Source organism: Cygnus olor, chromosome 14 (assembly GCF_009769625.2).
Source record: "Cygnus olor isolate bCygOlo1 chromosome 14, bCygOlo1.pri.v2, whole genome shotgun sequence".
NCBI lineage: Eukaryota > Metazoa > Chordata > Aves > Anseriformes > Anatidae > Cygnus > Cygnus olor.
The window spans coordinates 4,666,577-4,692,298 of record NC_049182.1 but is presented as its reverse complement, the minus strand read 5'-3'; the positions used below and the strand labels follow the sequence as shown (position 1 = coordinate 4,692,298).

Genomic DNA, 25,722 nt, shown 5'->3' with positions numbered 1-25,722 from the left:
TTTGTAATGCTCAGTTTTGTCAAGTGTTAAATGAAAGTGCTTTCTTATTTTACTGTAGTACATAGAATGTATTTCATAAACAATTACAATGAAGTCTCTGTAGGTGTGATTACTTCCTGAAAATATTCTAGAAAGAAGAATCACCAGGGTCGAAGGGGATCAAAATATGACCAATAGAACGATGTTTGTGGAGAGCTAATAGTGACTGTTAATGATTTTAGCTTGGAATTTAGGGGAATAAGGTTCTGGAATGGCCCTATTAGTAGGCGTAATGCAGAGGAAATTTTGAGCAGTTTAAAGGTGGCATTTTGAGAGGTTAAATGAGATTTCATAGAAGAGGTTGCTTGCAGCTGCAGAAAACTTGATTTGAGGATCCAGAAAATCTTCTTAATTTGAATTGAAAAGAAGACTCTGGATGCGCCATTCAAGTACAGCGTTATAAAAAGTTGACTCCTTCATACACTTGTAAAACACCTGAGCATTCTTTTTCAGTTCATTTAAACTCTGCTAGCTAAATTTAACTCAGGGTTGATGCTTTCGTTATATCAATATGAGCAACATGACTAACACTTATGCACAAGGTGAGGTTTAATTTTTTAACCGATTTTTAGAAAAAGTTTTTTAGAAAAATACATAGAAAGACAAGGTCTCACATTATCTAAACGGGTGTAACTACTGCTGAAGCTGGGAGACCTGTATTACCTGCTGAAGAGCCCGACTCTGGAAAGGGCTGTGTTTGGATAGGCTGTGCTGGTAAAGAGCTGTGAGCAAGTTTGGAAGCTGCGAAGTCTAATACAGGCAGGAGTATTAGAGTGGGAGTCAGCTTTTAATTAAGGTATACTCATAAAAGGTGATGCATAAACTTAAAATCGTACTTGTCTGAGAGCTTATTTGTGCTTGCTTGTAATACGCGGGTTCATATTTTATTTGCTTGTAGTACACAGGTTTTTTTGGTCTGCTTTACTTGTACTTAAAGTTGACATTTTATGAATGGAATTTTACTTTTTCCCTTCTACAGCACGTATTTCAGTATGGACATGTAGCAACTTGTAGGGAAGGGTGACGGGGAATCTGTAAGAGAAGAGCGACTAAAAGCAGCCAAATGCAGGGAGATTCAGGAGTAGGTGTAGTGCCTAAGACTGACAGATCGTAAGATGGCATGGATTTCAGGTTGAAATCTGTTTAGCTGCTTTGCTTCACACTTTATTCTGCCTTGTTGCAGGAATTTGTAAAATGTAAAATAATGAAAAAAACATACTTCCGTTGTTTTGTAACTAAAATCATATTTTAATTATATCCTTGGCAATAAGGCAGCTGCTTAATTTTAGCTTGACTTAAATTCAAACAAACAAAAAAAACCTTCCTTAAACTGGAATTCAGCAGAAGTTCCTTGTTCCAGTTGAAGTTTTTAAGCAATTCTACTGTTTATAGTTCCTTTGGTGCTTGTGGAATGTGCAAATGCAGCAGTAGTGACAAACTCAACAAGTATAAAAGTTTAAATTTGATAGCCTGAAGAGAAAAATCATTTTACATGATGTTTAGGGTTAATTAAAAATTAATAGGCATTAATTATGGCTGGCATTTTGCATAATTTGTGGGGAAGGATAAGGAAGAATACTATAGAAGCAGAAAGACAATTTTGACTGTAAAACCAGAATAATTGCACTAAACATTACAAATAACAATAATTACAGGCTGAATGAAGTATGCTTTATTAAACTTCTAATTACTGTAAATGCTGTAAATATTTTTGGAGATGTAAAACTTTTCATTATATTCCTTTAATGGCTTTTTCGCATTTTATTTCCTTGATTTAAAAAATAAATAAACTAATGTTAATGTGGATTTATTGGGATGCTTGTCTTCGCATAGGGCCTGCAGCAGTTTGTAAAGAAAAGAGAAGTCTTAAGGAATTGTAAGAGTCATGTTGAGCCAGAAGTTCTCTTGCTGTTATTGGGCTTTGAGAACCAAGTATCTGTATAGCTTTGGTCTCTTTATGGAGTAAAGAAAAGAAGACTGAGGTTGTGTGTTCGTCACGTTACTGATGGATGACTTTGATTCATCTGATAGGGCATATGACCTTCCATTTAGTTACCTGAACTATAACTTAAAATTTTTCTCACTACCTTTTTTTCTCTCCTCGTTCCGCTCGTTCTTTCTAAACTGTATGACCTTCCTGCACTGCGTGGGGCTATTTTGACTTTGAGTGTGAGAGGTGAGGTGAGAATACGGATAATCGTTAATGCAGTTTGAGTTCGTGACTGTTTGAGAAGGATATTTAAAATAAACCTGTTGAGTGATCTTTCAGTCTGTTACGCAGCCAGGGAACGTTTCTTTCACGAGCTGACATTGTGTATGTGAAGGAAATGTGTTTTCTGTTTTCAGGAGCCTTTTCAGCATGGCTCTGTCAGTTTTGCTCTCCCGACTTCCGTAGAAGAGAATTACTGACTCAGCATTGCAGCTGACTTTAAGATGTGCTGTTGTAGTAATCGCTTTAGGGTCCTTATCTGTCACTATTCTGATTTTTTTTTTTTTTTCCCCTCGCAGCTCTTTGTCAAATAGTATTTGCTTTACTTTTCACATTCATCTCAAATATTGTCAGTCACAAGCCTAAAGTAAAACTCCCTGATATGTTCTTGGGGCATTTCAGGATCGTATGTATACCAGGTGAGATATAGAAGTAGTAAGCTCGGTGAGCAGTTTGCTTTTATACCCCCGTAATAAACTCAATGACAAGGGTGAGCTCCTCGCTCCTTGTGGGGTATATTATCCATTTTTTGTCTTAATTAGCTTCGGCAGTGAGAGAGAGGAGATAACAGTTTCAAAGTAACACAACTTCCCTATAGCAAGGCTAACCAACTATAACAAGTGCCTGAAATACTAGAAAATATATTACTGCTTTTGTTTAGCTCTCTCTTTAACATCCAAATACGTGTCCCTGTTCCCGTCCTGGAAAATCTGCAAACAACATGTTCGAAAAGCTTTCAAGTGTTGATTGGGCAGCTTATTGTCAGGAGTGACCTCATGTTGCAGTCTATTTCTATTTAGACTGCAGGGTTTAGTGCAGCACTCCAGAAGTGCTGTCTGACACGCAGCCATCGGAGCCGAGCAAGCAGCATGCATAACCAGCAGCCACCATCCCACTTTGTTGTTTCTCAGATGAAGCATTTTTACATGAAGTGCTCATTTGGGATAGCAAAAATAATCAGAATGGCCTGTAAAGTTCTGCTGCACAGGTAAATATACGAAGGAAAAACATTGCTTTGATAGGAAATAAGACTTTTTAACTTAGAAAAAAAATGACATGAGATTAATGTATTTTGGGGATATCATGAAATGAAATACTGTCACGATTGCTTTTGTTTTTAGTGAGAAAATAGGATTAGCGTACAGTCAGTAAATTAGCAAGAAAAACTTTGAAATGTTTTATCTAGTTAATGTATTTTTCTGTCTGGGGATATTTACCGGGACTTTTTATGGGTAGGGAGAAGGTGCAAAAGGGATTCTCGGGAGTGGGTTAGCATTATGAAACAAAGATGTTTATCTTTGTGTGTCTTGCTGTGTCATGCTGCGTTAAGACTGTGTAGCAGTATAAATTACAGCTTTTAAATAAGTATCCTGGAACTGTGGTGTGTTGGTTCGCAAGTTGTAATGTTTTCACCTAAGAGCGGTTGACACGTTTCTTTCAAAAAGTGCTTAATTGCTAAAGTGATTAGCGGAAGACGTAAGATATTCTTTGCATAGTAAGAGGATTGTTGGAGCTTTGGAATACTGCTGACTTACGCACATCTTTTACTGAGTACTTCTAATGCATCTGAAGCTGTTTACTAAAAGCATTGATGAACAGTCCTCCGCTTGGGGGGCTGAAGGTTATGCAGTAAGATGGAAAATTTTTATTGTGAATCGTATCTGGAATCTTTTAGATTCTTTGGAGATGAGCTTGATTCTCCCCACTCTTGACACAGTTCCTCATTGTCTCAAGTGATAGAATAAAAGGATTCCAGGCCATCAGAGTTTCCTATAAATAGTATTTGTACTTGTGCCCTTGACTGTTTTTTTTTTTTTTTTTGCTCTCTTTTACAACTAGTGTTGCAGTGCTCTGTGCTCTGATTGCCTCTCTCTTTTTTTTCTCCAGTTTGTCCTAGGAATTCCTGTTTGAATAGTAAACTGGTTTTAATGTATGCAATTGCAAATTAGAACTTTCTGAAAGTAACCATACATTTTGCAATGCAGCTCTTGTAGAACTCATTAAAAACATCAAGACCAGATACTTAAAAGTACATTTTTCTTGTTTTGAAATCTCATTATTTTTTCTCTGAGATTCTTGCTCATGCTTCTTATCTTGTTCATGGGGCTGATCTTACTGACAGCTTTGTCTCTGTTTTTTTATTTCAAGTAGTGTCAAAGCAAAAGTTGTTTATCAGAAGACTTTAACACTTTGCAGAAGTAGTAGGGCTATGCAGAACTTCTAATCACAGATATATCAGTGAAAAAAGTTGAGGTACACAACTCAGGATATTTACTTCTGTTACTGTTTCTGGGTTTGATAGAAAGCAGAAATGCTGGTGTATTCAGACTTGCTCAGGTGATCCAGCAGCGTTGAAATTAGTGGTTACAAGATCTAGCTTCTACAACAGGTATTCCATTTTTCCAAAGCTATGTGGCAATGTCTGCTGTGGAACAGGACTTTAAAGGTGACTTTATTGTCACAGTGTTTGGAATAGATCTGTGTTGTCTCCTTCTCGCCCTGAAAAACAAACGCCAGAATCTTAAAATGAGCTGGATTCAGAATTGTGTCCCTTAAAAATTCTGTGAGCGCCGGCTTGGTTGTGATGGTGTTTAAATACAGTGCACATCACTATTAGCTACAAGATGCCTAAGAAAAAAAAGATATCATTATGTTCAAATATTTTAACTACTTTCAATTAAACACTACCTGATAAGGAAAGTCCGTTATGGCTTGTTGCATCTATTTAAAGGAAGAAGAAACAGCAAGTCTGCTTCAGGTGATCTAATTATTTTACTACTTTAGTGGTGGATGTAAAACTACTAATACACTTGATAAGATCTAAACAAGATACTCCTCACTGTATTAAAATTATTCTTAGGTAAGCAGAGGGACTGTTAAATGATTTTTTGAGCACAAGCAGGGCTGTTATCAGCCAGAACCATCTTGCAGAAGTACCTGTTCAGCTCTCTAGTGAGGCTGCAATATCCTTATGCTCCTTTATATTTCTAGGTTTACTTAACGTATTCATGAAAATCATTTTTAAAAACTACTTTGGCTGCCAACAGTATTGCTTTATTTGCTTTATTGCTGTATTGCATGGTAAAGAGTAGTTTAAAATATTCTTTTTCAGCTTTTTGAGCTTAGGTGTAGGTTTAGGAAGGAAAAGCATTTGTTTACATCCCATGTTGAAATGAAGTTTCTGTTTGTGTTTTCCTGAATGAGACATGTAAGTTGCAACTCATTGTCAGTTACTGTGCATTTTTCATGTTGACATTAGCATATTTACTATCACTTTGGCTAAAACTTAAGTATTATGTTTACAATAAGAGAATTTTGATCATATTAATGGAAAATCGGAGAGGGAGAACATGTGCTTGAGTTAACTTACTAGTTACTTTTTTTTTTATTTCCTTCCTCAAGAGTTTAATATTCTAGACTGAAGTGTCTTGTGCTGGGAGATTCCTAAGTGCTTTACAAGTGGCTATACAGTGTCTCAAAACCTCTGGAGAATACCTGCCTTGGACTTGAAATGTAATTGTCCTTGGAGAATGCTGCCGACCTTTTAAACATGGCAGAATAAAATCATGCAGCAATCTGACAGGCAGGGGAAAATCTCTGTGAACTTGCAACAGTGGAGGAAAGCAAAGTAATTTGGAACTTGCTTTAGGCAGCAAGGTTAAAATCTGCATTCTTAAGCAAGGTGTCAGGAAGTCTTTTGAGACTAAGTGATTAGTATTTCCCATGGGAAAGACCATACCTCTGAGAGCTTACAGCTTCATAATATACTGAGTATTGGCTCTTGAGAGACAGAAACCTGCGATGCTACTTCTACAACTTTGTCTTATGATGGCATTCTTTTTTATTTAGGTGGAGAAATCTTAAGGGGGCTGCAAATTAGTGTTTGTTTTCTTACATATTTGTTTTTTATTAGCTTCACTAGATGTTTTAGTATTTTCTAAGTTGCTTTCTGTTGTTTTCAAGACTTTTATTTAGTGTGGTGATTTTTTGCACTACACTAACTTATTTCTTCTTTATTGCAGTGCTCATATCTCTCCCATAAGTATCTTGCCAGCCTCTGCAGAGTAAGTATAATGACAATGTAAAATTTGTGAATTGTTATTAGACATTGATATGTCGTCTTTCAAGAAAAAGCAATGCAGTAGGTTTGATGATTAGGTATAAATGAGACATATTCCAGTGTGAAATATTTCACTTAAGAAACTTAATGCAGAAAAAAACCTAATGTGTGTCAGTGTTGTTGACTGCAGAAGTGTGAGAGCACAGTATGGTAGAAGTGAGATTTGAAAATGCGTCTGTTTTTGTGCTTAGATACTTCATAGGTGTTTGACTCTAAAATTATAACAGCTTTCACAATGTAATTTTAGTACCACTTATAGTTGTTAATAGTGCAGTTCATAGGAATTACATATACAAACATGGAGAAAAAATAAATCAATTTTACAGGCCTAACTTTTTTTTATTTTGAATGAGACGCTTAAGAAGCACTCAACAGCCTACTCTTTTATTTATTTTTTAAAGACTGATATTCATTTGACATACCTTTGGGTGTGCTCTGTGTCCCTCATCAGTTACTTATTCATCATCTCCATTGTTTCTTGGATTTTGCCTTTCACAATTACAGCCCTGTTCAGGAGGCACTACAGCCAGCTGTGCTGAAATGGTACCTGCTCCGAGGTTGACGCCAACCTGCCATAGACACAGAATTTTACTGTCACGTACTTACAGTACTAGGCTTTAGAAGATTTTGGATATGCTGGTGTGTAGTTTTTAGTTTGCTTACCATAGTCATTGTAATGTGTTGGTCACTTAAAAGACTCTTAACAGACTTCATAATACTTTCTGTGCAAGTCTTATTTAATACAGTAGGGGTTGGAACTGGATGATCTTTAAGGTCTCTTCCAACCCGAGCCATTCTGTGATTCGTTCTATGAATTTCAGTATTTCCCGTTGTCTTTTTGGAATAGATAGTCTGCTTTTTTTTCTTTGAAGTACTTGACATCATCTGTTGTGTACTTTGGTATTTTTACCTTTCTGCATAGCTGATCAATGCAACAGAGGATTCTTAATATGATTTTTTTGGCTTCTTTTTTTCCTTCTAGCATTTTAGAACGAACAATTAGAGCAGCTGTGGAACAGCACCTTTTCGACCTGCAGAGCAGCTTAGATAACGATCTTAAACATATACAGCAACACAGACTGGGCTGTAACAATGAAGCAAAAAATCCCAGCGGGGATGAAGAAGGATCTAACAACCAGTAAGAGTTCTTGAATCTGTCCTGAATTGTATGGGGTTATGTATTTTAGCTTTTCCAAACCAAACTACCTCAGTCTATCTCAACTCAAAGCAAAAGTTATGACTTTTGCTATTAACTTAAAATTTTCTTGTGAAGTAGCACAAGAGCTTAAATTTACCCCCATTATATCACTTTTATTTATCACTTTATCTCATTTATATTACTTGTGACTTAGTTTTACCATGTAAAAAAGCTATGGTACGTACTACTTCAGTTTCTTTACCATATCATTCGACATCAACATAGTTACTGTACTACTCGGGCTGGCAGTATCAACAAAACAGTTAACAGCAGGTAGAATGAACACTGTAGGTCTATTTGTGTAGGACTTCAGTCTTGTTTGATTAGCTTTTATTATAAATTGTACTAGGTTATGGGTGTAGCAATTGCCAGGGCAGAACTGAGAAGCTGATACTTTCTGGTGTTTATTAAGTATAAATAAATAATCATGAATAATTCCCAAACTCCAAAGGACTTCGGTATGTAAGATGCTTTGTGGCTCAGAGCCTGAAACATTGTGAAATATTGAGAGACTGAAATGATATTTTCTAAATGTTCTGTCTCGACTGTTCATTAGGAGTCTTATCTGTGACAAGAGTTTGGGCTGAAGTTAACAAATGATTGTAAAAGTAACAATAAGTGCTGATAAACGTTCAATTATAACTTGAGTTTCAGTGTTCAAGATCTAATTTCTTTGTGTGAATTATAAGTAAGTGGGTAAACATTGAAAGATCTCCTGTAGCTGAATTTCTTCAGTCACAGCATAAGCGCTTTTAAGTCTGGCAGGCTTCACAGGAGCAAAAGCTAAAAGTACATCACTGCAGGTTTGAAACCAATATACTCTTCTGGCATGGTGACTAGTTCAAATGCTTCTGATCATCGTTCCATTGCGGATTAACCGTAACAGATGATACATGATAGTGTTCTTGAAAGAGGTCATCTGGGTTCTTTAAAGCAGTGCAGTCAACAGACTATGCACGAGGCAAATATGCAGCTAAACAGATAACTAAAAACCACAGTGATCGTGTACATTTTCTAGGAATAACAAAATAACTGCAGAAATTAGAAAAAATAAAATTAAAGTTCCACAGTATCCTGTTTAGACACCTGAGAGAAAAGAAGCATTTTTAAAAGTAGTTTGGAGTTCTTTGTGAGAGGAGAAGGAAGGCAAAGAAGTCAAAGGCTTGTGATGAATTAGAATATCATGTGGTAACTGGCATGCTGACATATAAAGGATATGTGGACAGACATACCTATGGTCTAAGTAGTTTTAATTTGGGAATACTGTTACAGGCCTTAACTTGAATACTAGGAAGATAAAATGTTAGAAATAACAGGGTTTCTCAGTGAGGGGAACATCCTGATACCAGCTTTAAATTAGCTTGAGAGGAGTGTAGTCACAGCAAAGCAACTTCATTTAGATGTGGTAGTTTCAATACGTCATTGCATTCCTTAGGTCCCCATAGTGAGGGATCTATGCATGACCCTTAACAGGAGAATCAGGGAAATAATTTTGTATATATCTATCCTATACTGTTACAGAAAACCTCAGAAGTGTATATAAACTACATAAATAAATTTGACTACAACAGGTGATTGAAATTTTATGTATTCCCAGTATCTTTAGTCAGAATAATTTTATCAAGAGGAAAAAACAACCTAACATTTGATACTGTTAAAGGATTTTTTTTTTCTGATAAAGGTTTAAGAACAGGCTGCTAAGTCTTTCTGTTTCTCTTTGTAGGAATGATGTTATTGAAGATAATGACACTGGTAGCAGTGAGAACACAGGAGGCTGCTCTGAAGTATTGGTTAGCACAGATTTAGACAGTGAAGCTATGAAACACGATACTGTAACCGAGGAAGAAGAAGGCGTTCAGGTGAGAGGAGGAGCTTCCTGTATATGAAAATTGTAAATTGCAGCAACTTGAGCAAAGTACTTTAGTGATCCGAGTCTACCTAATAGCTCTGATGCAGCTTTACGTGATTCTGTTGCTTTCTGCATTTAATTGCCTTTTTCTGCTGTGCACACTTTGTAGACATGCAGAGAAATTTTTATGTACTTTTGTGCAGCTTGTTTGGACCCTGACTAAGGGTTTTCTCTCTTTCACAGGTGCTGGCCCTTCCTTCTGCTCAGGTAAAGGTAAGTCAGTGCTATGCTTGCTGATACACTAGTTAGAATAGCATCGGTGTTAATAAAGGCTTTGTGAGGAGAAAAGGATCTAGAGCTATGACTATAGAGTAGCCCACAGTTGTGCCTTTTGTTGTGCTAAACAGTGGGAAAATGTTAGTATGAGAATTTTATAGGGAGAGTATGGTTTTATAACTGGCCTATTGAAAAGAAAAAAAGCTTCCATAAGAAGCTTGTTTCTCAGCCTTTTCTCACTGTTTCCACAGTTGTTGTTTTCTGCAGTAGGGATAGTTGTCATGTTCTTCTCAACACATCTTCATCTCCTGTCTACTTGAAAGAGGTTCTGGTACTTCTCCTTAAACCTATCTGCTTAGGTATTTGACTTCTGCTTTGCTGATCGTTTGTGCCCCTCCATCCTGGTACACATGCTAGGAGTTTTAAACATGTGGTGTTAAGCAAAAGAAAATGAAAGAAATTACAGTCAGACATCAGTCTCTCATTCAGGGCACTTTTATGTGAGCAGGCAATGCTGTAAAATACATCTTTAAAAACAAACAAAAAACCCTTGAGAGAATACAGTTACTACCACTTGTATGAAATGGTACATATGCAGCTGTTAAATAAGAAATTCTAATGAAAAAATCAATTCTATTCTTCCTCACTTAGTTGAAAAACTTCTGTTATAAGAAGTTCTATAAATTTATATTCTGTAAATTCAAATTTTACAGGATGTATTGATTGTCCAGATTCTTTTTTGATGCATTAATGCCAGGTCTTGTTATAAAATCTTCATTGGATTGGTATCCTATAGGGCAAAATGCCCCAAGCATGATATTAGAATTAAGTAATATTTTATTTAATCTAGGTGAATACTATGTTTGCAAGAACTGTGCTGAAAAGTACAGGGTGGAGTGGCATATTTCTACCATCTGCATTTTTTGACTGGCTGTTGGTCATCAGTCATCTTTTATGTGTAGTATGTTTTAGACTTTTGGTCTTTTGACAAGGAAAACCTTCAAGAGTGGGTTTCTCATGCTAACTCCTAACTCTTTACTTCCCCATTACTCCATATTTAAAATATATGCTGAGCTCCTGAAATCAAAACTCAAAAAAAAACAAATGTAGATAGAGACGACAAAAATTTCAAATTGGTCATTCTTCATTGCATTTTATGCAGTTCTAGTGGTTCCAGTAAAAGAACAGCTGAGAAATGAGAATTATACTTCTTATGAGAATTATATTTGAGAAGTATGTTCACTTCTGATTTAGAAGTGTCTTACCGTGCTAAGAATATGAAGGGAGAATGTGATTCTTAAATGGTTGTGTATAAATGTGCTTTCTGCTGATGGGCAAATAGGATTGTAGGAAACAAAAGATGAACTTGTGTACACACAAACTTTCCTTCGGGTCTGAAATGAAAACAGAAGCAGCTGCTTCTGCAACTGCAGTAAATGTGCCTCTCCAGGGTGGAAATTATCTGTTGGAGTATGAAATGCCCTGTAATTAGAAATTGTTTTCCTGAATTGGAATTTGGCACGAGGACTGAAATAACATGAAGATATGAAGAGAAGAATGGAGTTATGCCTGATAAGGGCAAATGTTACATAGCCATGTAAAATTGTCAAATGTTATGTATACTTAAACTCAGAGTGACTCTCTTTATATTCTATTCAGACATTTTAAAGACCGTTTGGGAGACCTTCTTAAAATCTGAAATCAAATGTAATCTGATATTCAAGAAGGATATATTTTATAATTCAAATTACTTACATTCTCCCAAATGAGAAACTTCTCAAGGAAAGCAGTTGCTGGGCTTTGGCTTTATCTAAGCCAAAAGACTACTTAAAGTAGTCTTCCTTTGCCAACTTTTAGTGCACAAAACGGTTATGTAAATTCATCTGAACTTGTTTTGTGAGATGGTGTCGTGGCAATGCCAGCATTTCTCCATACCCTTCCAGTTCTGTTGTTGCTTTATTTAGTAACGAGGATTAGTAGTTCCTTTTAGAAAGTCTGTCAGACTTGTTTCATTTGATAAATGCTGAACCCAAGTCTGCATCTAACTCAGTTATCTTTGGGAGCAGGACTACCATGACTCTAGTTACCCCCAAACTCATGCTAAGGCGACTTGTAGTGAAAGTGTTGGTTTCTTCCTTAAAAACAAAACAGCACCTTAATCATGGTTTGTCCATAGATGGAAGGTCATTGTTGGTCTAGTGAATAAAACGCCTGGTTCCTGGCCTCACTTTAAATGTAAAAAATATTGCATGGTTAAATAGTATGATTTCCACCTATGCATAAAAACTTGTGCTTTCTGTTCTCGAGGGCTTTTCTGTGGTAATTGATTATGGAAATGTTTTCAGCTGAGAATGCCATTCTTAAATCTTTCTAAGCATGCTTTTTGCCAACAGGCTGCAGACGTATTATTGAAGCAATGTGATAAAGATGCAGATGTTGATGGAGAAAATAATATTGAAAGGTATTAATCTTTTATTTATCACTGAAATGGCAGAATGTATATCGTCAGATTTGAGAACATGCGTACCAAACTGGCAATTTCTGACAACACAGTATATAGCATGAGGGAGGGGAAACTAATCGTAAAATTTCTCTGAAAACAGAGAACAAGATGGAGTTACCTTTTTATGGTGATAGGATAAAAGACATGGAACTTAATGCGCTTAAACTTAAGTACAAACCTATGATTTATATCTTTTTTGTCAAAAACCCTATGTTTTAGGCAACAGAAATAGAAGAAAAATGTTATTCAATTATAATTTTTTTGGCAATCTGTATCACTCTTAATGATTTTGGAATTAATGCTGGTAATAGTGATTAGCCAGAAAATTGTAAAGTTCATTTGCAGTTTGAGTTCAGCACTGATTTAAGTTTTAGTTCAAGTTCTGTTTGTTCAGTTGTTTCAAAGTACCTATTCGCTGTTCAAGAATAAGGGTTTGAGCTGTTTCCATTTCCATCGTAGTTCAAGTCTATTAGTCCAGGTGCACATGCTTCAGTTGGAAATGACAGAGGCAACCCTATCCCCAAAATGAAGGAAACAAAAAAACGTAATGTTTGGTCCCCAGGATTTTACTGATCACTTTAAAGAAATATATTGCATATCTGCTAAAACTGGACTGCTGCATGTAAGAATGGAATGTGTTTAAAGTGATAACCAGGTCTGTCTTGTTTTTAGGCAAAATAGTATTTTGGCTGGTGGCAGTGATAGAGGATCTTCAGAGATGCTTCTGGTAAGTTTACAGTTTCATGTATATGCAGATACACAACATCTTATAAACTTATTTTAAATGCAGATATTTTAAAAATAAATTTAGCTTTTACTAATTTATGTTGTGTTGGTTGGTCTGCCACAAGATTTGCAAAATCCTTATCAGATCGCTTCACCTAGCTTCATAGAAACTTTTGGCAATACAGCAAGCTTATACTTGTGCATCTTATATAAGGAATATTTCATTATGCCAATACTTGACTAATGTTGGAGAGGATGACGGGGGAAGCTTGTTTGTGGAATATGGGGGCATCTTTACTTGAGTAAGGAAATAATTTTTTTTCAGAATTTCCAGAAGTGTGGGAAATAGTCCTGAATAGTTACCTGTTTTTCAGTTGCTAAATAAGAATAAAATTGTTCTATGTTATTTAAATGCAGGATTCAAGTAGCAAGACTTGTGATCTTAATGCAAATACTGATTCAGAGGTGTCAGGGGATGGTGATGTTTATGTTTCTGAGGAAGCTCTGGGTGTCCAAATACCACGTCTAGATCTGAAGAATGCATCTGGTGGTGACAAATGGGAAGGTAATTTTCACCCTTTAACTCACAATATAGTTAGATAACAAAAATACGTAAAAACACTTTTCAAAGTAGGAGAAGTGGCTTGACAACTTTATGCTTTTTTTCTTTAGTTTGATACGAATAAAATCTTCCTGTACATGTGATAAGGTTGGCCACGTCATGATATAAGGTCCCATCTTTTTTCAGAACTTTCTGCAACTTAATTAAGAAAGGACCTTAAAAATAAAAAATAAAAAAAAAAAACAGAAGAAAAAAATAGTTAAAAAGCAACTAAAGAAAGCAAAAAAGCCTAAGCTTCATACAAGAGCTTTTCTTTAATTTAAAAAAAAAGTGACTTAGTGTTCCCATGACTGTCTCTTACCTGAGTCCTTATAAATGCTTTATCTGATGATATCATGCAGCTGATATTCATGTCGTATCATGTTTGTGATCTTTTTTTTCAATGCAAGCTACTGAAGTTCTAATACTAGCTGTTTGACTTAAAATCACTAAGCTACTAAACACAGCCATTTATATTTGATTTAGTCTGAAAAGTCTGTCGTTTGTTTTGTTTTAAACATCAGAAATGTCCAGTATTGGTTTCCTTGTCACTGGACAACTTGAAACAGCCAGTTTTCAAGTAAAAGTTAGGTGCAGATGGGGATGATTTCTGTGCCCCTTTCCCTCTGTTGTTTGGATCTTAGGAAAAGGGAAAATATAGGGAATAATATAAGGAATCCTATCTGAGGCAAAACTGTATTTTTTGACATTATTCTTTATGGCCTTCAGGTTTAGCAAGCCTCTGAACTTGTGACTTTATTGAACTTTGTTGCTCAAATGTGTGGAAATGGTTGTTTAGACTGTCCTTTTACTTGTGTAGAAACATAACTTCTCTGTACGCTAACAAGAGCAAAATGCTCTAGTTGATATCTTCTTTTCAAAGTACTTGTCTTTTTACATGTTCCTTACATCCTATTTCTTCTGCCTGGTATTGATACTCTGAATCATCAACTACACCTTACCAAAAAAGTATAAATAAATAAATCTAAGTGTTGGTCCGTTAAAATGTTGCGAACCATCACTAACAGGATGACCCCAGTCTACTTATTTCCAAGTTTTAAAGATGGCAAATACAAAGCAGTAGATTTAGGGTTGTTTTACTACACAAGGATTAGGTTTTACTTTCAACAGACTGTTGTAGTGGCAGCTATTCTTTGGGGTGCCTGTAAGTGTCGTCATCAAACATTAATAACGCATTAGTAACAAAGAGTGAATGTGATTACTTTGTGTTAGAAATATTAAAGTCAGTGAAGCATACCTCAAATGTATGTATTTAACAGCTCAGCATGTAGTTGTAGAGTGTCTGCACGTAAAGCTTTGTATTGAAGCTCAAATAATAATTAAAAATGCTGTTAAATGGTCAACTTCAGTGACAAATTTCCAAATGGATTCCCTCTGTGAATCCATACTTCATTTTTAACCCTTCTAAAAATGACATTTGGAATTTGGATTATTTATTTATAGTTGTGAAATACTTGCCATATGTTCTCAATTTTTATTTACATTAATTGTTTACTTGCACATTGTTTTGTTGCAGTTTCTATCTGTTTAATACATATTCTTAGAAGGTTTGTGGATTCCATTTTCATTATTTCTTCAAATATTTTCATAAAAGTTGCTTTGTTTTTGCTTATCCAACTAGCTTTATGATCTTTGAAGAGAATGTAGCATATCTATATATACATTTATATTAAATGCTTTTCAGTAGTAAAATCGTGGTATTGTGCAAGACATGATATTTCACTGTGAAGCTTTTCAGTTTGGGCTATTCTTCAGTCCTTTTTAGAATGGTTATTGGGGTCGCAGCCTTCCAAGGCATTGCAATTCCTCGTGGTGTTCCATTTAAGTACTTGGCTTTGTAAAGAACTCTGTACTAGTCCAACTCTTCCATGATATTTGGATTATTAAATCTTGTGTGATGGCAATTTTAATGGCCTGTAGCCAATAGAGCTGTTGAAAATGAGCATTAAATACTTGCTGCTTTAATAGGGGGAAAATGCAGATCAGTTAATCTACATTTCTGAATGTATTTTTCTGCATTTGTCCTGCTTCTTGGAAATTACTACCATCTTTTATTGATAAAGTGTGAGCAAAACTGTATTTAGAACTTATCTTTTGTGAACATGAAGATGCATGAGACTCTTATTAAACTACAGTAAGTCTTTACTATTCCTGTGTCAGTTCTTTGTAAACCTTTTCAGTAAACAGTTCGAATTTGCTAAGGACTGAGCATCCTTACGTGCCATTGAAATTGCTTGGAAGTCGAGGGTGCTCAGCGCCTGGCCTATAATGTGGGACTTTTTTCCCTGGTACTGTATCTTCCTGCTTTACATGTTATGTATGGTTTGTTCTGACTGTGCTGTGTGTTCACTTTAGTATTTTTGCCATTCTTTTTCATTTTATTAGCGCCATGCCCTATCACTTTCCCCCTCATTGATTTCAAAACAATGCATCTGCAGAGAGAAGGGGAGGGTAAGTATGGTTCGCCATACGTTCAGTTATCTGCCTTTTGATAGTTTATGGTTTGCTTTCTAACTAACCCTTCACCTGCTGTCCCTTATCTTGGGAATGTTCTGATTTGCAAGTTTTTTTTGTTCCTTCCTCCTCTACCTCCCCCTTCCCTACCTCCCCCCCTCCTCCCAAAGGTCCCCTTCACGTATCTTGTACTGTGTAAACAGGCAAGGTTCTAGCTTGAAAAAAAAACAAAACAAAAACCACACAACTACCACCACCAAAACAAAACAACCCCCCCATAATACTTAGTAAATGTCCACTGGAAAGCAGGTACAAGGGTTACTTTTTTTTTTTTTTTTTAAGATTACTTTGTGGGTTTTATTGTTGTTCTGCACACTTTGAACCCAGTTTTCAAAATTTCTGATTTGGACTGTGGAAAATACAGGCAAAGTCCTGAAAGGGAAGGGGGTGAGTTTTAAACTAAAGTGTTTGGAAGGCTCTGCCAGCTTTTTGTTACATGGCAAGAAAATCATAGTTGAGAATTGTAAGGAATGTTAGCAAGTAACTTTTCAGAGGGGTTAAAAATAATTGTTTTGGAGTCCCCTGCCCAAAAGAAATCACCCTCCACAAATTAAGAAATCTCTTTTTCTTAGTGGTGTCAAGATGGATTTAAACTATATATTAAAAAAAGAAAACAACAAACAAAACCAACTGCCCCCCAACCCAACAAACAACACTTCTTTAAAAAGACTAAATGAATGACTACTGTAGGCTTATCTTGCTCAAAATCAAGAGGACAGTCTTTTAAAGCGTATGTGTAAGGTATGAAATTTAAATTCCATATCAATATATTGCAATGGACAGTAAATATATTCTTTTAACTTCAGATTTCTGATGATAATGCTCTTACACTGTTGAATTTTTCAGAAATGCATACTTGTAAGAAACACTTTGAAAAAGGGATCCTAGTGTGCATACTTCATTTCAGTACATACTTCTTTCAGTTGTTATATGACAGAATTTGTAGCTTTCTGATGTATTTCACTGTTTTTATTCACTTTGTGTATGACACCACATCCTTTATAGCATACAAGACTAAGCTTTGGGTACACATTTTTGTTTCCTTTTGACTCTTGTTTGTAATACTGTTAACAGATGAGTACCATTTTGTTTCCTTTTTTTATCTTACAGATCCATTTCCCGCTTTCAAATCTTGGCAGGAAGACAGTGAATCTGGAGAAGCTCAGCTTTCCCCACAGGCTGGAAGAATGACAAATCATCCATTGGAAGAGGACTGTCACCCAATACTGTCGCATCGTAGTTTGGATTTTGGGCAAAGCCAGCGTTTTTTACATGATCCAGAAACGCTAGATTCTTCATCCAAAGCACTTTCTTTTGTTAGGTATTGTATTTTAATGCAACTTGCACGGTGTTGGGACAGGAGATGTTACTTCCAGTATGAAAATTCAGCTGATTAACAACCTCATAGTTTTCATAGTATGATGAATTAATTGAAGACCAAGGTGCAATGTAGCATTGTATAGCCGTTTGGTGGTTCTGCATACCCAGGGACTGCCATAGCTGGTCAGACCAGAGGTTCTTCTGGGACGGTATCGTCTCTCCCAAAGGGGCCACCCTCAGGTGCTGAGGGAAAGAGTGTAAAAATAGGACAAGCTTGCAGAGCTTTCCCTGGCATTTAGTCAGGGCTTCTGGCAGCCTACTGTAATGGCACTTCCTGGGCTGAAGATATAGATTTTAGTTATATCTTTTTTTTTTTTTACCAGTCTTTACTGGACTGCTGATCTATGATTTTATGGAAGTTTTTCTTTTTTTCAGTAGCATGAGTATTTATCTTCACGTTGCGTAATTTCAGATCTGTTTCACGTATCCACTTCCAGTAAAGAGCCAAGTTACACCCATCCTTGCAACGAAAACATGCAGTAATAATCTGAGAAGACTCTTCACTTGGGCTGTGGAAAGCCTTCATTCAGAAGGGTTATAGGAAAGAATCAACTGTTTGAGGGAGAGGTGTGGGATAGCAGTACAGTGAAGACAGGGTTCTTAATGAAGGTCCTCTCTTGCGGATTTAGAGGATCAAGCCCATTTAACCCAGTGGGTGAAAGCTGAGTTGTAATTAAGCTGGAAGTTATTTGTGTGACGCTGGAGAGTGTGATCCTCCAAAAATTGTATATAACCTGTGGCCTGTACTGTATAATAGTACTACTATGAAAAGCAGTTTGAGAAAAATCTCCATGCTTGTTAAGGAAGAAATAATCCCCTAAAAATAAAAAAAAAAATGGAACATGAAAGACCAAATTTAGAATCTCTAATTTTCCATTGACAAACTGATACAAAAAAAATACTCTTCAGAGTGTTCCCCAGCTAGCAGCAGAAGATGGTCGATGAGTACTGTTAAAATGATGCAGAAGGCTGACCTGCAGAAAAGTGCTGATTATAATAGCTGTTCTCATTCCAAAACTAATAAGGATCGACAGTAGTGGATTATTAGATTAGTGCATCTAATATCTCGAATTACGTAGATGTTACTAGCTGTGTTGAGAGATCTTTCAGGCACCTTGTATAATGCATGTACTAGAAAATTCTTATGGTTAGTCTTGAAATGAAAACGGTTTTCACAAGGAGCAGATGTCAAGGGGCTGAACAAGTGCAAAAGGTGATTCAAAACTGGAATCACATACTGCAGAAATGTATTAGTAAATCAAACAGATTAGATGATGGAGATTATTCTTACTATTTTTAAGATAAGCATCTAGTAGTTTATCTAAGACAGATAAGTGGAGCTGTCGAATTACCAAGAATTCTTCAGTGGGAGCTTCTAGACTAGGCTACATTCTTTGCCAGGTATTTCAGGAAGTACTGATAATCTAGGTAATTTAGATAAACTAAAGTACTGTCAGTTACGTTGTCATTAAAACAGTTCAGATCTTTGTGGTGGCTGGAATGCTTATTACACGTGAATTTCAAATGCTGTTTTTCACTGAAGAGCTATTTCTGTTAGGGGTATTATTGAAACTAGAGAGGAGAAAATAATGCATCATGTTTGAAGGCAGTGGATGATAGCATTTTGATTCAGTAGGTAAACATCTCTGACTGAAAACCTGAAAAGAATGGATTATGAACTGGAGGAAAAAATACAGAAATTAGTCACCTGCTACTCAAATATACAGTTGTTTGCACTGGTTTAATTATTTTAAATGACATTTTAAAATGTTTTTAATACAGAACACGAAGAGCATCCTTCAGCTCAAAAGATGACAAAAGGGAAGACAAGACGCCTTATCAGCTTGTCAAGAAATTACAGAAAAAAATAAAGCAATTTGAAGAACAATTTGAAAAAGAGAAAAACAGTAAGGTAAGTTGCCACTTCTGCTTTTATTCAGGACAAACGACTGCGCGGTAGAGCTAAGTTACTTCTTGTATTTCATCACTGAGCAACTAACCGTGAGTTCTCAAATGAGAATAATCTTGTTATATGCTGCTGTTTACAAAAGCGAACTGAACAACAGCAATATTAGAAAACATGCCGTAATGCCTGAGCCCAGAGAAGAGCAGTGATGTTTGATCTGACTGAAGGGATATCTGATGAGGCATGGAGACAAAAGTGTCTTTACTACTCTAGTTCAGCCTCTGATATTTTGCTTCAACCTTATTTTCACAAGTGTTGTTCATTAAGTTGGCACTGAGATCTTACCATGTTCTAAGAGTGGCATCCATGTTACTAGTCACCTTTGCTGTCATAAATATTGCCAAATCTTGTATGAAATGTTTATAAACAAGCTTTAATGTGCTTGTCTACGTAAAACTTTGTTTGTATTATTTTTCAGCCCTCCTATAGTGATATTGCAGCCAATCCTAAAGTTTTAAAATGGATGACTGACCTTACCAAATTAAGAAAGCAAATAAAAGGTAAGGGATGCTATACTTTTGGTTTTGTACAAACACAAATTATCTACGTGACTGAAATAGAAGTGCTAAGTCATTCAGCAGAATTCCACAGGACAGTAAAAATCTTTAATTTCTAGATTCTGACTTATTTCATTGCAGAAGCAAAATCAAATTATTCTTTTGGCTTTATTTTTAGAAGAGAAGCTTTGCCCATGCAAACTTCTGTGTTCCATGGTTTGCAGTTAAACCAACTGAGGGACTTAAGTTCTTTTAAACCTTCGGATTAAATAATTTTTTCTATTTTCAGATGCAAAGCAGAAGAGCTCAGATGGAGAATTCATACCTCAAGCACGTCCACGGAGTAACACTCTTCCAAAAAGTTTTGGTTCTTCTCTTGACCAAGAGGATGAAGAAAATGGAGATGAGATGCGTGTTGTGCAGAAAGAGAAGAAGCCCACCAAGGAAGCTACACTTGAACTCATTTTGAAAAGATTAAAGGAAAAACGAGTTGAGAGATGTTTGCCAGAAGATATAAAGGTAAACATGAAGGTTATGGTTTGGCCATTTCTAAGAAAACAAGGGAGGGACAGAGAGTATGGTCAGATGGTTTAGATGTTGTTTCATCAACAAAAAGATGCCTTTATTAGCAGCACTTTCCCAAGCTCTCCCATTTCAGACTCTGTAGGGAAATGATCGAGATAAACCACATTTTCCTTGCTCAGTCTTTATTAAAATATTTACAAGTACTTACAATATTGGACAAATGTGAATGGATTAAGATAGGACATTATGCTCTTAACTAAGCTAAGTTTGGCGAAGGCACATGTATTGCTGATACCACCTGTAGAACAACTGTTGAAGTGGCTTGTGTTTGATTAATGTGAACTATTCTTCTGACAGAAAATGACAAAGGACCATTTGGTAGAAGAGAAAACATCCCTCCAGAAAAGCCTCCTGTATTATGAAAGTCAACATGGACGGCCGGTAATACTTGGTTTACTTCTTCAAGCTGTGCACTTAAATAACAGTAATTCTTGTGCAGGAGTAATACCAGAATTTAATGCTGCTTTTTTCCCAAACACAAAGTTATCTGACAGTTTCCATGTTGCCATCAGAGGAAATTACTGGACTTCTGAAAGTTAGAATGTAGGTATTGATTCATTACCTAGGCCCTTTTCTGCAGATCAGTAGGTTTTTGGATTTTGCAAAGTGATTGGAATAGTTTGGTGCAATGCTTGTGAAACAAGGAGAAATCTTTAACGAACTAAATAATGGCACTATTGAATTTCCAGGAAAACTCCTGAAAGGTTATTCTGGATTTCACAAAACTAAAAATGCTGAGGCACTTTTTTTCTAAAGTATGTGGCACGTATCTTATATAATCGGAGATATGGAAGTTAGAGGCAGTGACCAGCAATTAGTGCCTAAAATTCTGGGTTTTTGAATCATGGGCAGTGATCAGCATCACTAGTCCAATTGCAAGATCTTTCCAGTTACTATTCTGCTAGCCTTCTGGACTTGGCGCACTAACTTTATAATCAGCACCACCATATATGTATCCGAACAAGTCTTTCAGTGCTGAAAACCAAGGAAGAATAATGGTATTAGTGGTACTGGCACTGGACTTGGAATCACCTTAGAAAATGCCAGTAAGTGCTGATGATAACCTTCAAGATTTATTATGTTAGTAAACATAGCGGCTAAGAAATAAGAGTGAAATCAGGTATCAGATAAAATCTCTCTATAATTTCATCTTTTTTTCCCGTCACTTCTGTAGAGTCATCATCATTGCTAGTTACACAGTCTTCTGTGGTTCTTGGTCCCTTTTTTCCTTTTTTCTACAGGTCTTTAGAGGGTCTGCTTCTCTTTAAGCTCCCCTAACTTTTAGGAAGTCTTAACTCTATATATTTTTCAGGAAGAAGGTTAAAGTGAGAAAAGAGACGGGGAGGGGGGGAAGCACCTTCTAATTTCCCTTTCTCTCCATAAATCCCATTTCATACACACAGTTTAAACTAGTTTTATGTTCCTAATTGGAATTTGTGGCCTGGCACGAGAAGCATACCACTTTGTGTTTGCTTTTGTATATTACTGAGTGACTGGTGTATAATTAATTCTGTGGTTTCTCTGCCTTTAGGTTACTAGAGAAGAAAGACATATTGTGAAGCCACTTTATGACAGATACAGACTTGTAAAACAAATGTTAACTAGAGCAAGCATTACTCCTATTCTTGTGAGTAAAACATGCTATTTATGTTTTTCCACTTTACAAGTGTTAGTCTGGCTTTAGAAAAGCTAGGAATACTGTTCCATAAAACACATCTTTCTTTTGGAAGATATGAGATGATGTCATTGTATTTGAGGCATTTGATTTACTGCTGAGAGCAGCGCAGTTCAAAGCTCTGTGACCTTGACAGCTCTGAGGAAGTAAATGGTTCCCAGTGGAAGTAAATAAGCTGTTATAACTTTCCTTGGCTGACGTTCTCAAGGCACTGTGCTAGGTATAGATCCACAGTACATATTGTACTTCTAGTTCTCCAAGGAATAGTAACACCAGTTGCGATGAAGTTTGCCTCTCTTCTGTAGTGCAGATTAGTGTTACCAGAGGCACGAGCAATAGGATGGCTGCAGGAACCATTCCATTCCTTTTTGTTTCCCTAGTGTGAGATGTTACCAATGTCTGCAGCATCTGTACAACATCTGCGCTTTCATTGTGTCTTCACTTCATTTCCTTCTAGCTTGTAGTGCTCTTTCTTTTCTTTCTTTCCCCTCTTGTAAGTGATGAGGAAGAAAAGTGTCCGTATTGTGCAAGGAGATGGATAAAACCTTTTTTATCGTGATCTGTAAGGCAGTTGTGGAATGACAACCAGCTAGATGTCTGTTCTTCAGGAACTATGATCAAAATCTTGCAATGCTGACCCAGACTTGGAACAAAACATAGTTTTGATATGAGCCATTTGACCCTTTTAGAAGGAAGGAACTGCATAGCTGACATGAAATAATCTCTTTACATATAAACAGTCCTCTATCAGATTTATGTAACTGGGCAGTGGCTTACTCAGCAGCAACTTAATCTACAGTCTACGTTGACTCTGTCTGTTCTTAGCTACTCACTTTAAGCTGAAGAACATTGAGATTGAAAACAAAAAACATCTCAAGATTGTTCCTTTTTTCCATATACATTGTGAGTAGCTGATTTTATAGACAAACAATTTACTTGGCAGTCCTGTTTCATTTTAAGGGCAATGTTAAGTCAGTAGCCCTTTCTGAATTCTGTACACACAGAATTTGCTCTTAAATCTTTCTCCAGCACTGGTGAGACACAGGTTGTTATTGGTGTCCTTGACTGGTTGGGTTTTATCTCATTTCTCACCTCAAAAATCTGACTCTTCAGTTGAGATGTGTTTCGTGTTGTCAATAGCCTTATGAATATCAATCTCTTTTTTAAGTTTTGAAACAAAGGGATGGGTGATATCCAGCCAAAAGAATTTTAAATTCAGAAGAGCCCTTAGTAACATAATTCCTGTTCTGTGCTGTAGGCAACAGGCACAACATTTCACAGGCCTCTGCTTTTGAAATCTGTAAGAAAGACGAGTGGAACTCTCTAATTACTAAGGATCGTTCAGTGGTAGCTTCTAGGTAGGCTGTATTCTATGCCAGGTATTTCAAGAATTGCTTTTTGGATTATATGACAACTGCTTTCATGAGATACCTGTTAAGGTATTGTGGTATACTAATCACATATGCTGAAGCCTGTATGGCATTGTTCGAAGAGGCAGGAAGCTCCTCTAATTGAAGTTCTTTGACAGGTCATTGTCCGTGTGGCTTTCATGTTTCACCTTCCTCCTGTTCAAATAGTCTATCTGTTGAAAGTGTTTATGCTATCCAGGGATAATGGATGAGCAGAGCATAATAGCATGTGTGTAACAGGCTGCTAACAGCAACACCTGTATATCACAACGATACCTGTTCAGGCTGAAGTTCAAAGGATATTGACTCTGAGGGAGTAATAGGTGACTTTGGTGTAGCACTTCCAATTGTTGGGCTTCAGGTAGTCTAGAAAGAGAAGCTGTCAGAATTATTCCTGCTGCGTGCGTGGCAGAACATACGCAATGTCTCTGGCCTTATATAACTTCATTTCTGTAATCTGCCTATGGTTTGGGAGGAACAAGAATGAATATGAATTTGAGCTTTACAAATTTTATACAAAACATGTAGAGTGTTTTTATTGAAAATTCAAAGAGTGCTACCGTTTCAGCTGTTTTTACATAAATTACAAGCTACATCATTTTCTTCTGTTTCAAGGACACTTTGGGCATCTTGGCTGTTTGGTCTTTAAGCTTGTTTTGTTTATGCTCTGTAAATCTGTTTGCAGTCTCCTTTTTCTGAAAGAAGTACCACCTTTAAGTGTTACGCAACTTGAACAAAACTCTGACCAGCATTTAATGTCTAATTGCACATAATCAAACTTGTAATATTGCAGGGTTCACCATCAACCAAGAGGCGGGGGCAGGTGTTACAGCCTATTATTGAAGGTGAAACTGCACATTTTTTTGAAGAAATTAAGGTGTGTACAATAAATACATTTTTAAAAAATGTATTGCCAAGCACTTGTAATAGGGAACTGAAGCGTTTCTTACTTTGAATTTCTGCTTTGACTTTCAGGAAGAAGAGGAGGAAAGTGATGGTTTGTCTGCGGACCTGAATGATATCTTAAAAACTGCTGTCCAAACACAGTCTGTTTTAAGCCCAGTGGAGAACTCAGAGTCTGATGTTGAAGATGGTCAAGAGAAACTGACCCGAGACCTTAGGCTGTCAAGCACCCGAGCTGCTTCTATGTGTGTATAAATAAGAAATGACTAATTCTACTACAGAAGTTGTACTGATTGCACTTAGTCATGATACCAAATTTGATGATGTGTGGAAAGGATTGACGTGTTCAGCATTTCTCAGGAGGTGTTTGGCTTGAATGAGCATTCTTTCCTCTGACATGCCTAAGATCTTTTTGTGTTTAAGTGAATTGTTTAGTATTTCTAAATCTTCATCAACCCACTTGAGCTGTGTAGACAGCAGAAAATTTATACCCTTTTATTAACTACTAGTTTGTTCTCAATATTTCACGATCAGATACCATATTCCTTATAAGCAAGATAAATTTAGTATTAGTTTAGTTAGCTCAGTTGTTTTTGAGTATGCTTTGAAGAATCTAAATTTTATTTTATGGCCAACAATATTTTTCTTTTTAGGCCTGAGTTATTGGAGCAACTGTGGAAGGCCAGAGCTGAAAAAAAGAAGCTACGCAAGACATTACGAGAATTTGAAGAGGAGTTCTATCAGCAGAATGGAAGGTTTGTTTAGCATAACAGTACATGTGGGACAGCAACTTCGTTTTGTAGCCAAGTGTTTCTTCAGCTTTTTATATGAATTTTACCAAATGGAATCTGATCTGTTTTAATCTTTACTATGAATAATATCTCGAAGGAGATAACATTCTTGGGTATTTTTAATAGTGGAGGAAGCCTGCTCTAGAGTTTTGTTTCCTCTGTTACAGTCTGTAAAGCATAACAAGGAAAATATTTTTTTATTAAAAATACAATTTCTTTAAATATTTCTTTAGAAGTATTTTTATTAACAAAAAAACCCAACCAAACTTAGATACACAGGCAAACTTCCCTGCCCAAGAAACACCTATTTGTCTCTCTTTTCCAGCAAGTTAGTCCAGACAGTGGGTATTTGCTTCAACACTGCAGGGGTGTATCACTTTTACTCTTTCCTGTATTGTTCTTTTAGGCTTCTTATTTCAATGTGTTATGAGTTCAACCGAACTGCTTCCCTGTTCATGCT

The 25,722-nt window shown here is 36.3% G+C and overlaps 1 protein-coding gene across 14 annotated transcripts in view; it reads left to right on the top strand.

Annotated features, from left to right (window-relative positions):
* The window catches only part of FAM13B (family with sequence similarity 13 member B), a 60,266-nt gene that overhangs the window by 31,539 nt on the left and 3,005 nt on the right, over positions 1-25,722 (top strand). For 5 of the 14 annotated variants that reach the window (XM_040573016.1, XM_040573015.1, XM_040573014.1 and 2 more), the window contains exons 8-24: positions 6,271-6,312; positions 7,351-7,506; positions 9,290-9,425; positions 9,659-9,688; positions 12,085-12,152; positions 12,867-12,921; positions 13,338-13,485; positions 15,928-15,993; positions 17,167-17,377; positions 19,219-19,348; positions 19,821-19,902; positions 20,189-20,418; positions 20,782-20,865; positions 22,016-22,111; positions 24,362-24,445; positions 24,544-24,716; positions 25,125-25,226. In XM_040573016.1, the coding sequence (XP_040428950.1) occupies positions 6,271-6,312; positions 7,351-7,506; positions 9,290-9,425; positions 9,659-9,688; positions 12,085-12,152; positions 12,867-12,921; positions 13,338-13,485; positions 15,928-15,993; positions 17,167-17,377; positions 19,219-19,348; positions 19,821-19,902; positions 20,189-20,418; positions 20,782-20,865; positions 22,016-22,111; positions 24,362-24,445; positions 24,544-24,716; positions 25,125-25,226 (1,893 nt within the window). The remainder of the gene's footprint in view (positions 1-6,270; positions 6,313-7,350; positions 7,507-9,289; positions 9,426-9,658; positions 9,689-12,084; positions 12,153-12,866; positions 12,922-13,337; positions 13,486-15,927; positions 15,994-17,166; positions 17,378-19,218; positions 19,349-19,820; positions 19,903-20,188; positions 20,419-20,781; positions 20,866-22,015; positions 22,112-24,361; positions 24,446-24,543; positions 24,717-25,124; positions 25,227-25,722) is intronic. The other 9 variants (XM_040573019.1, XM_040573020.1, XM_040573021.1 and 6 more) reach the window with 3 other exon arrangements.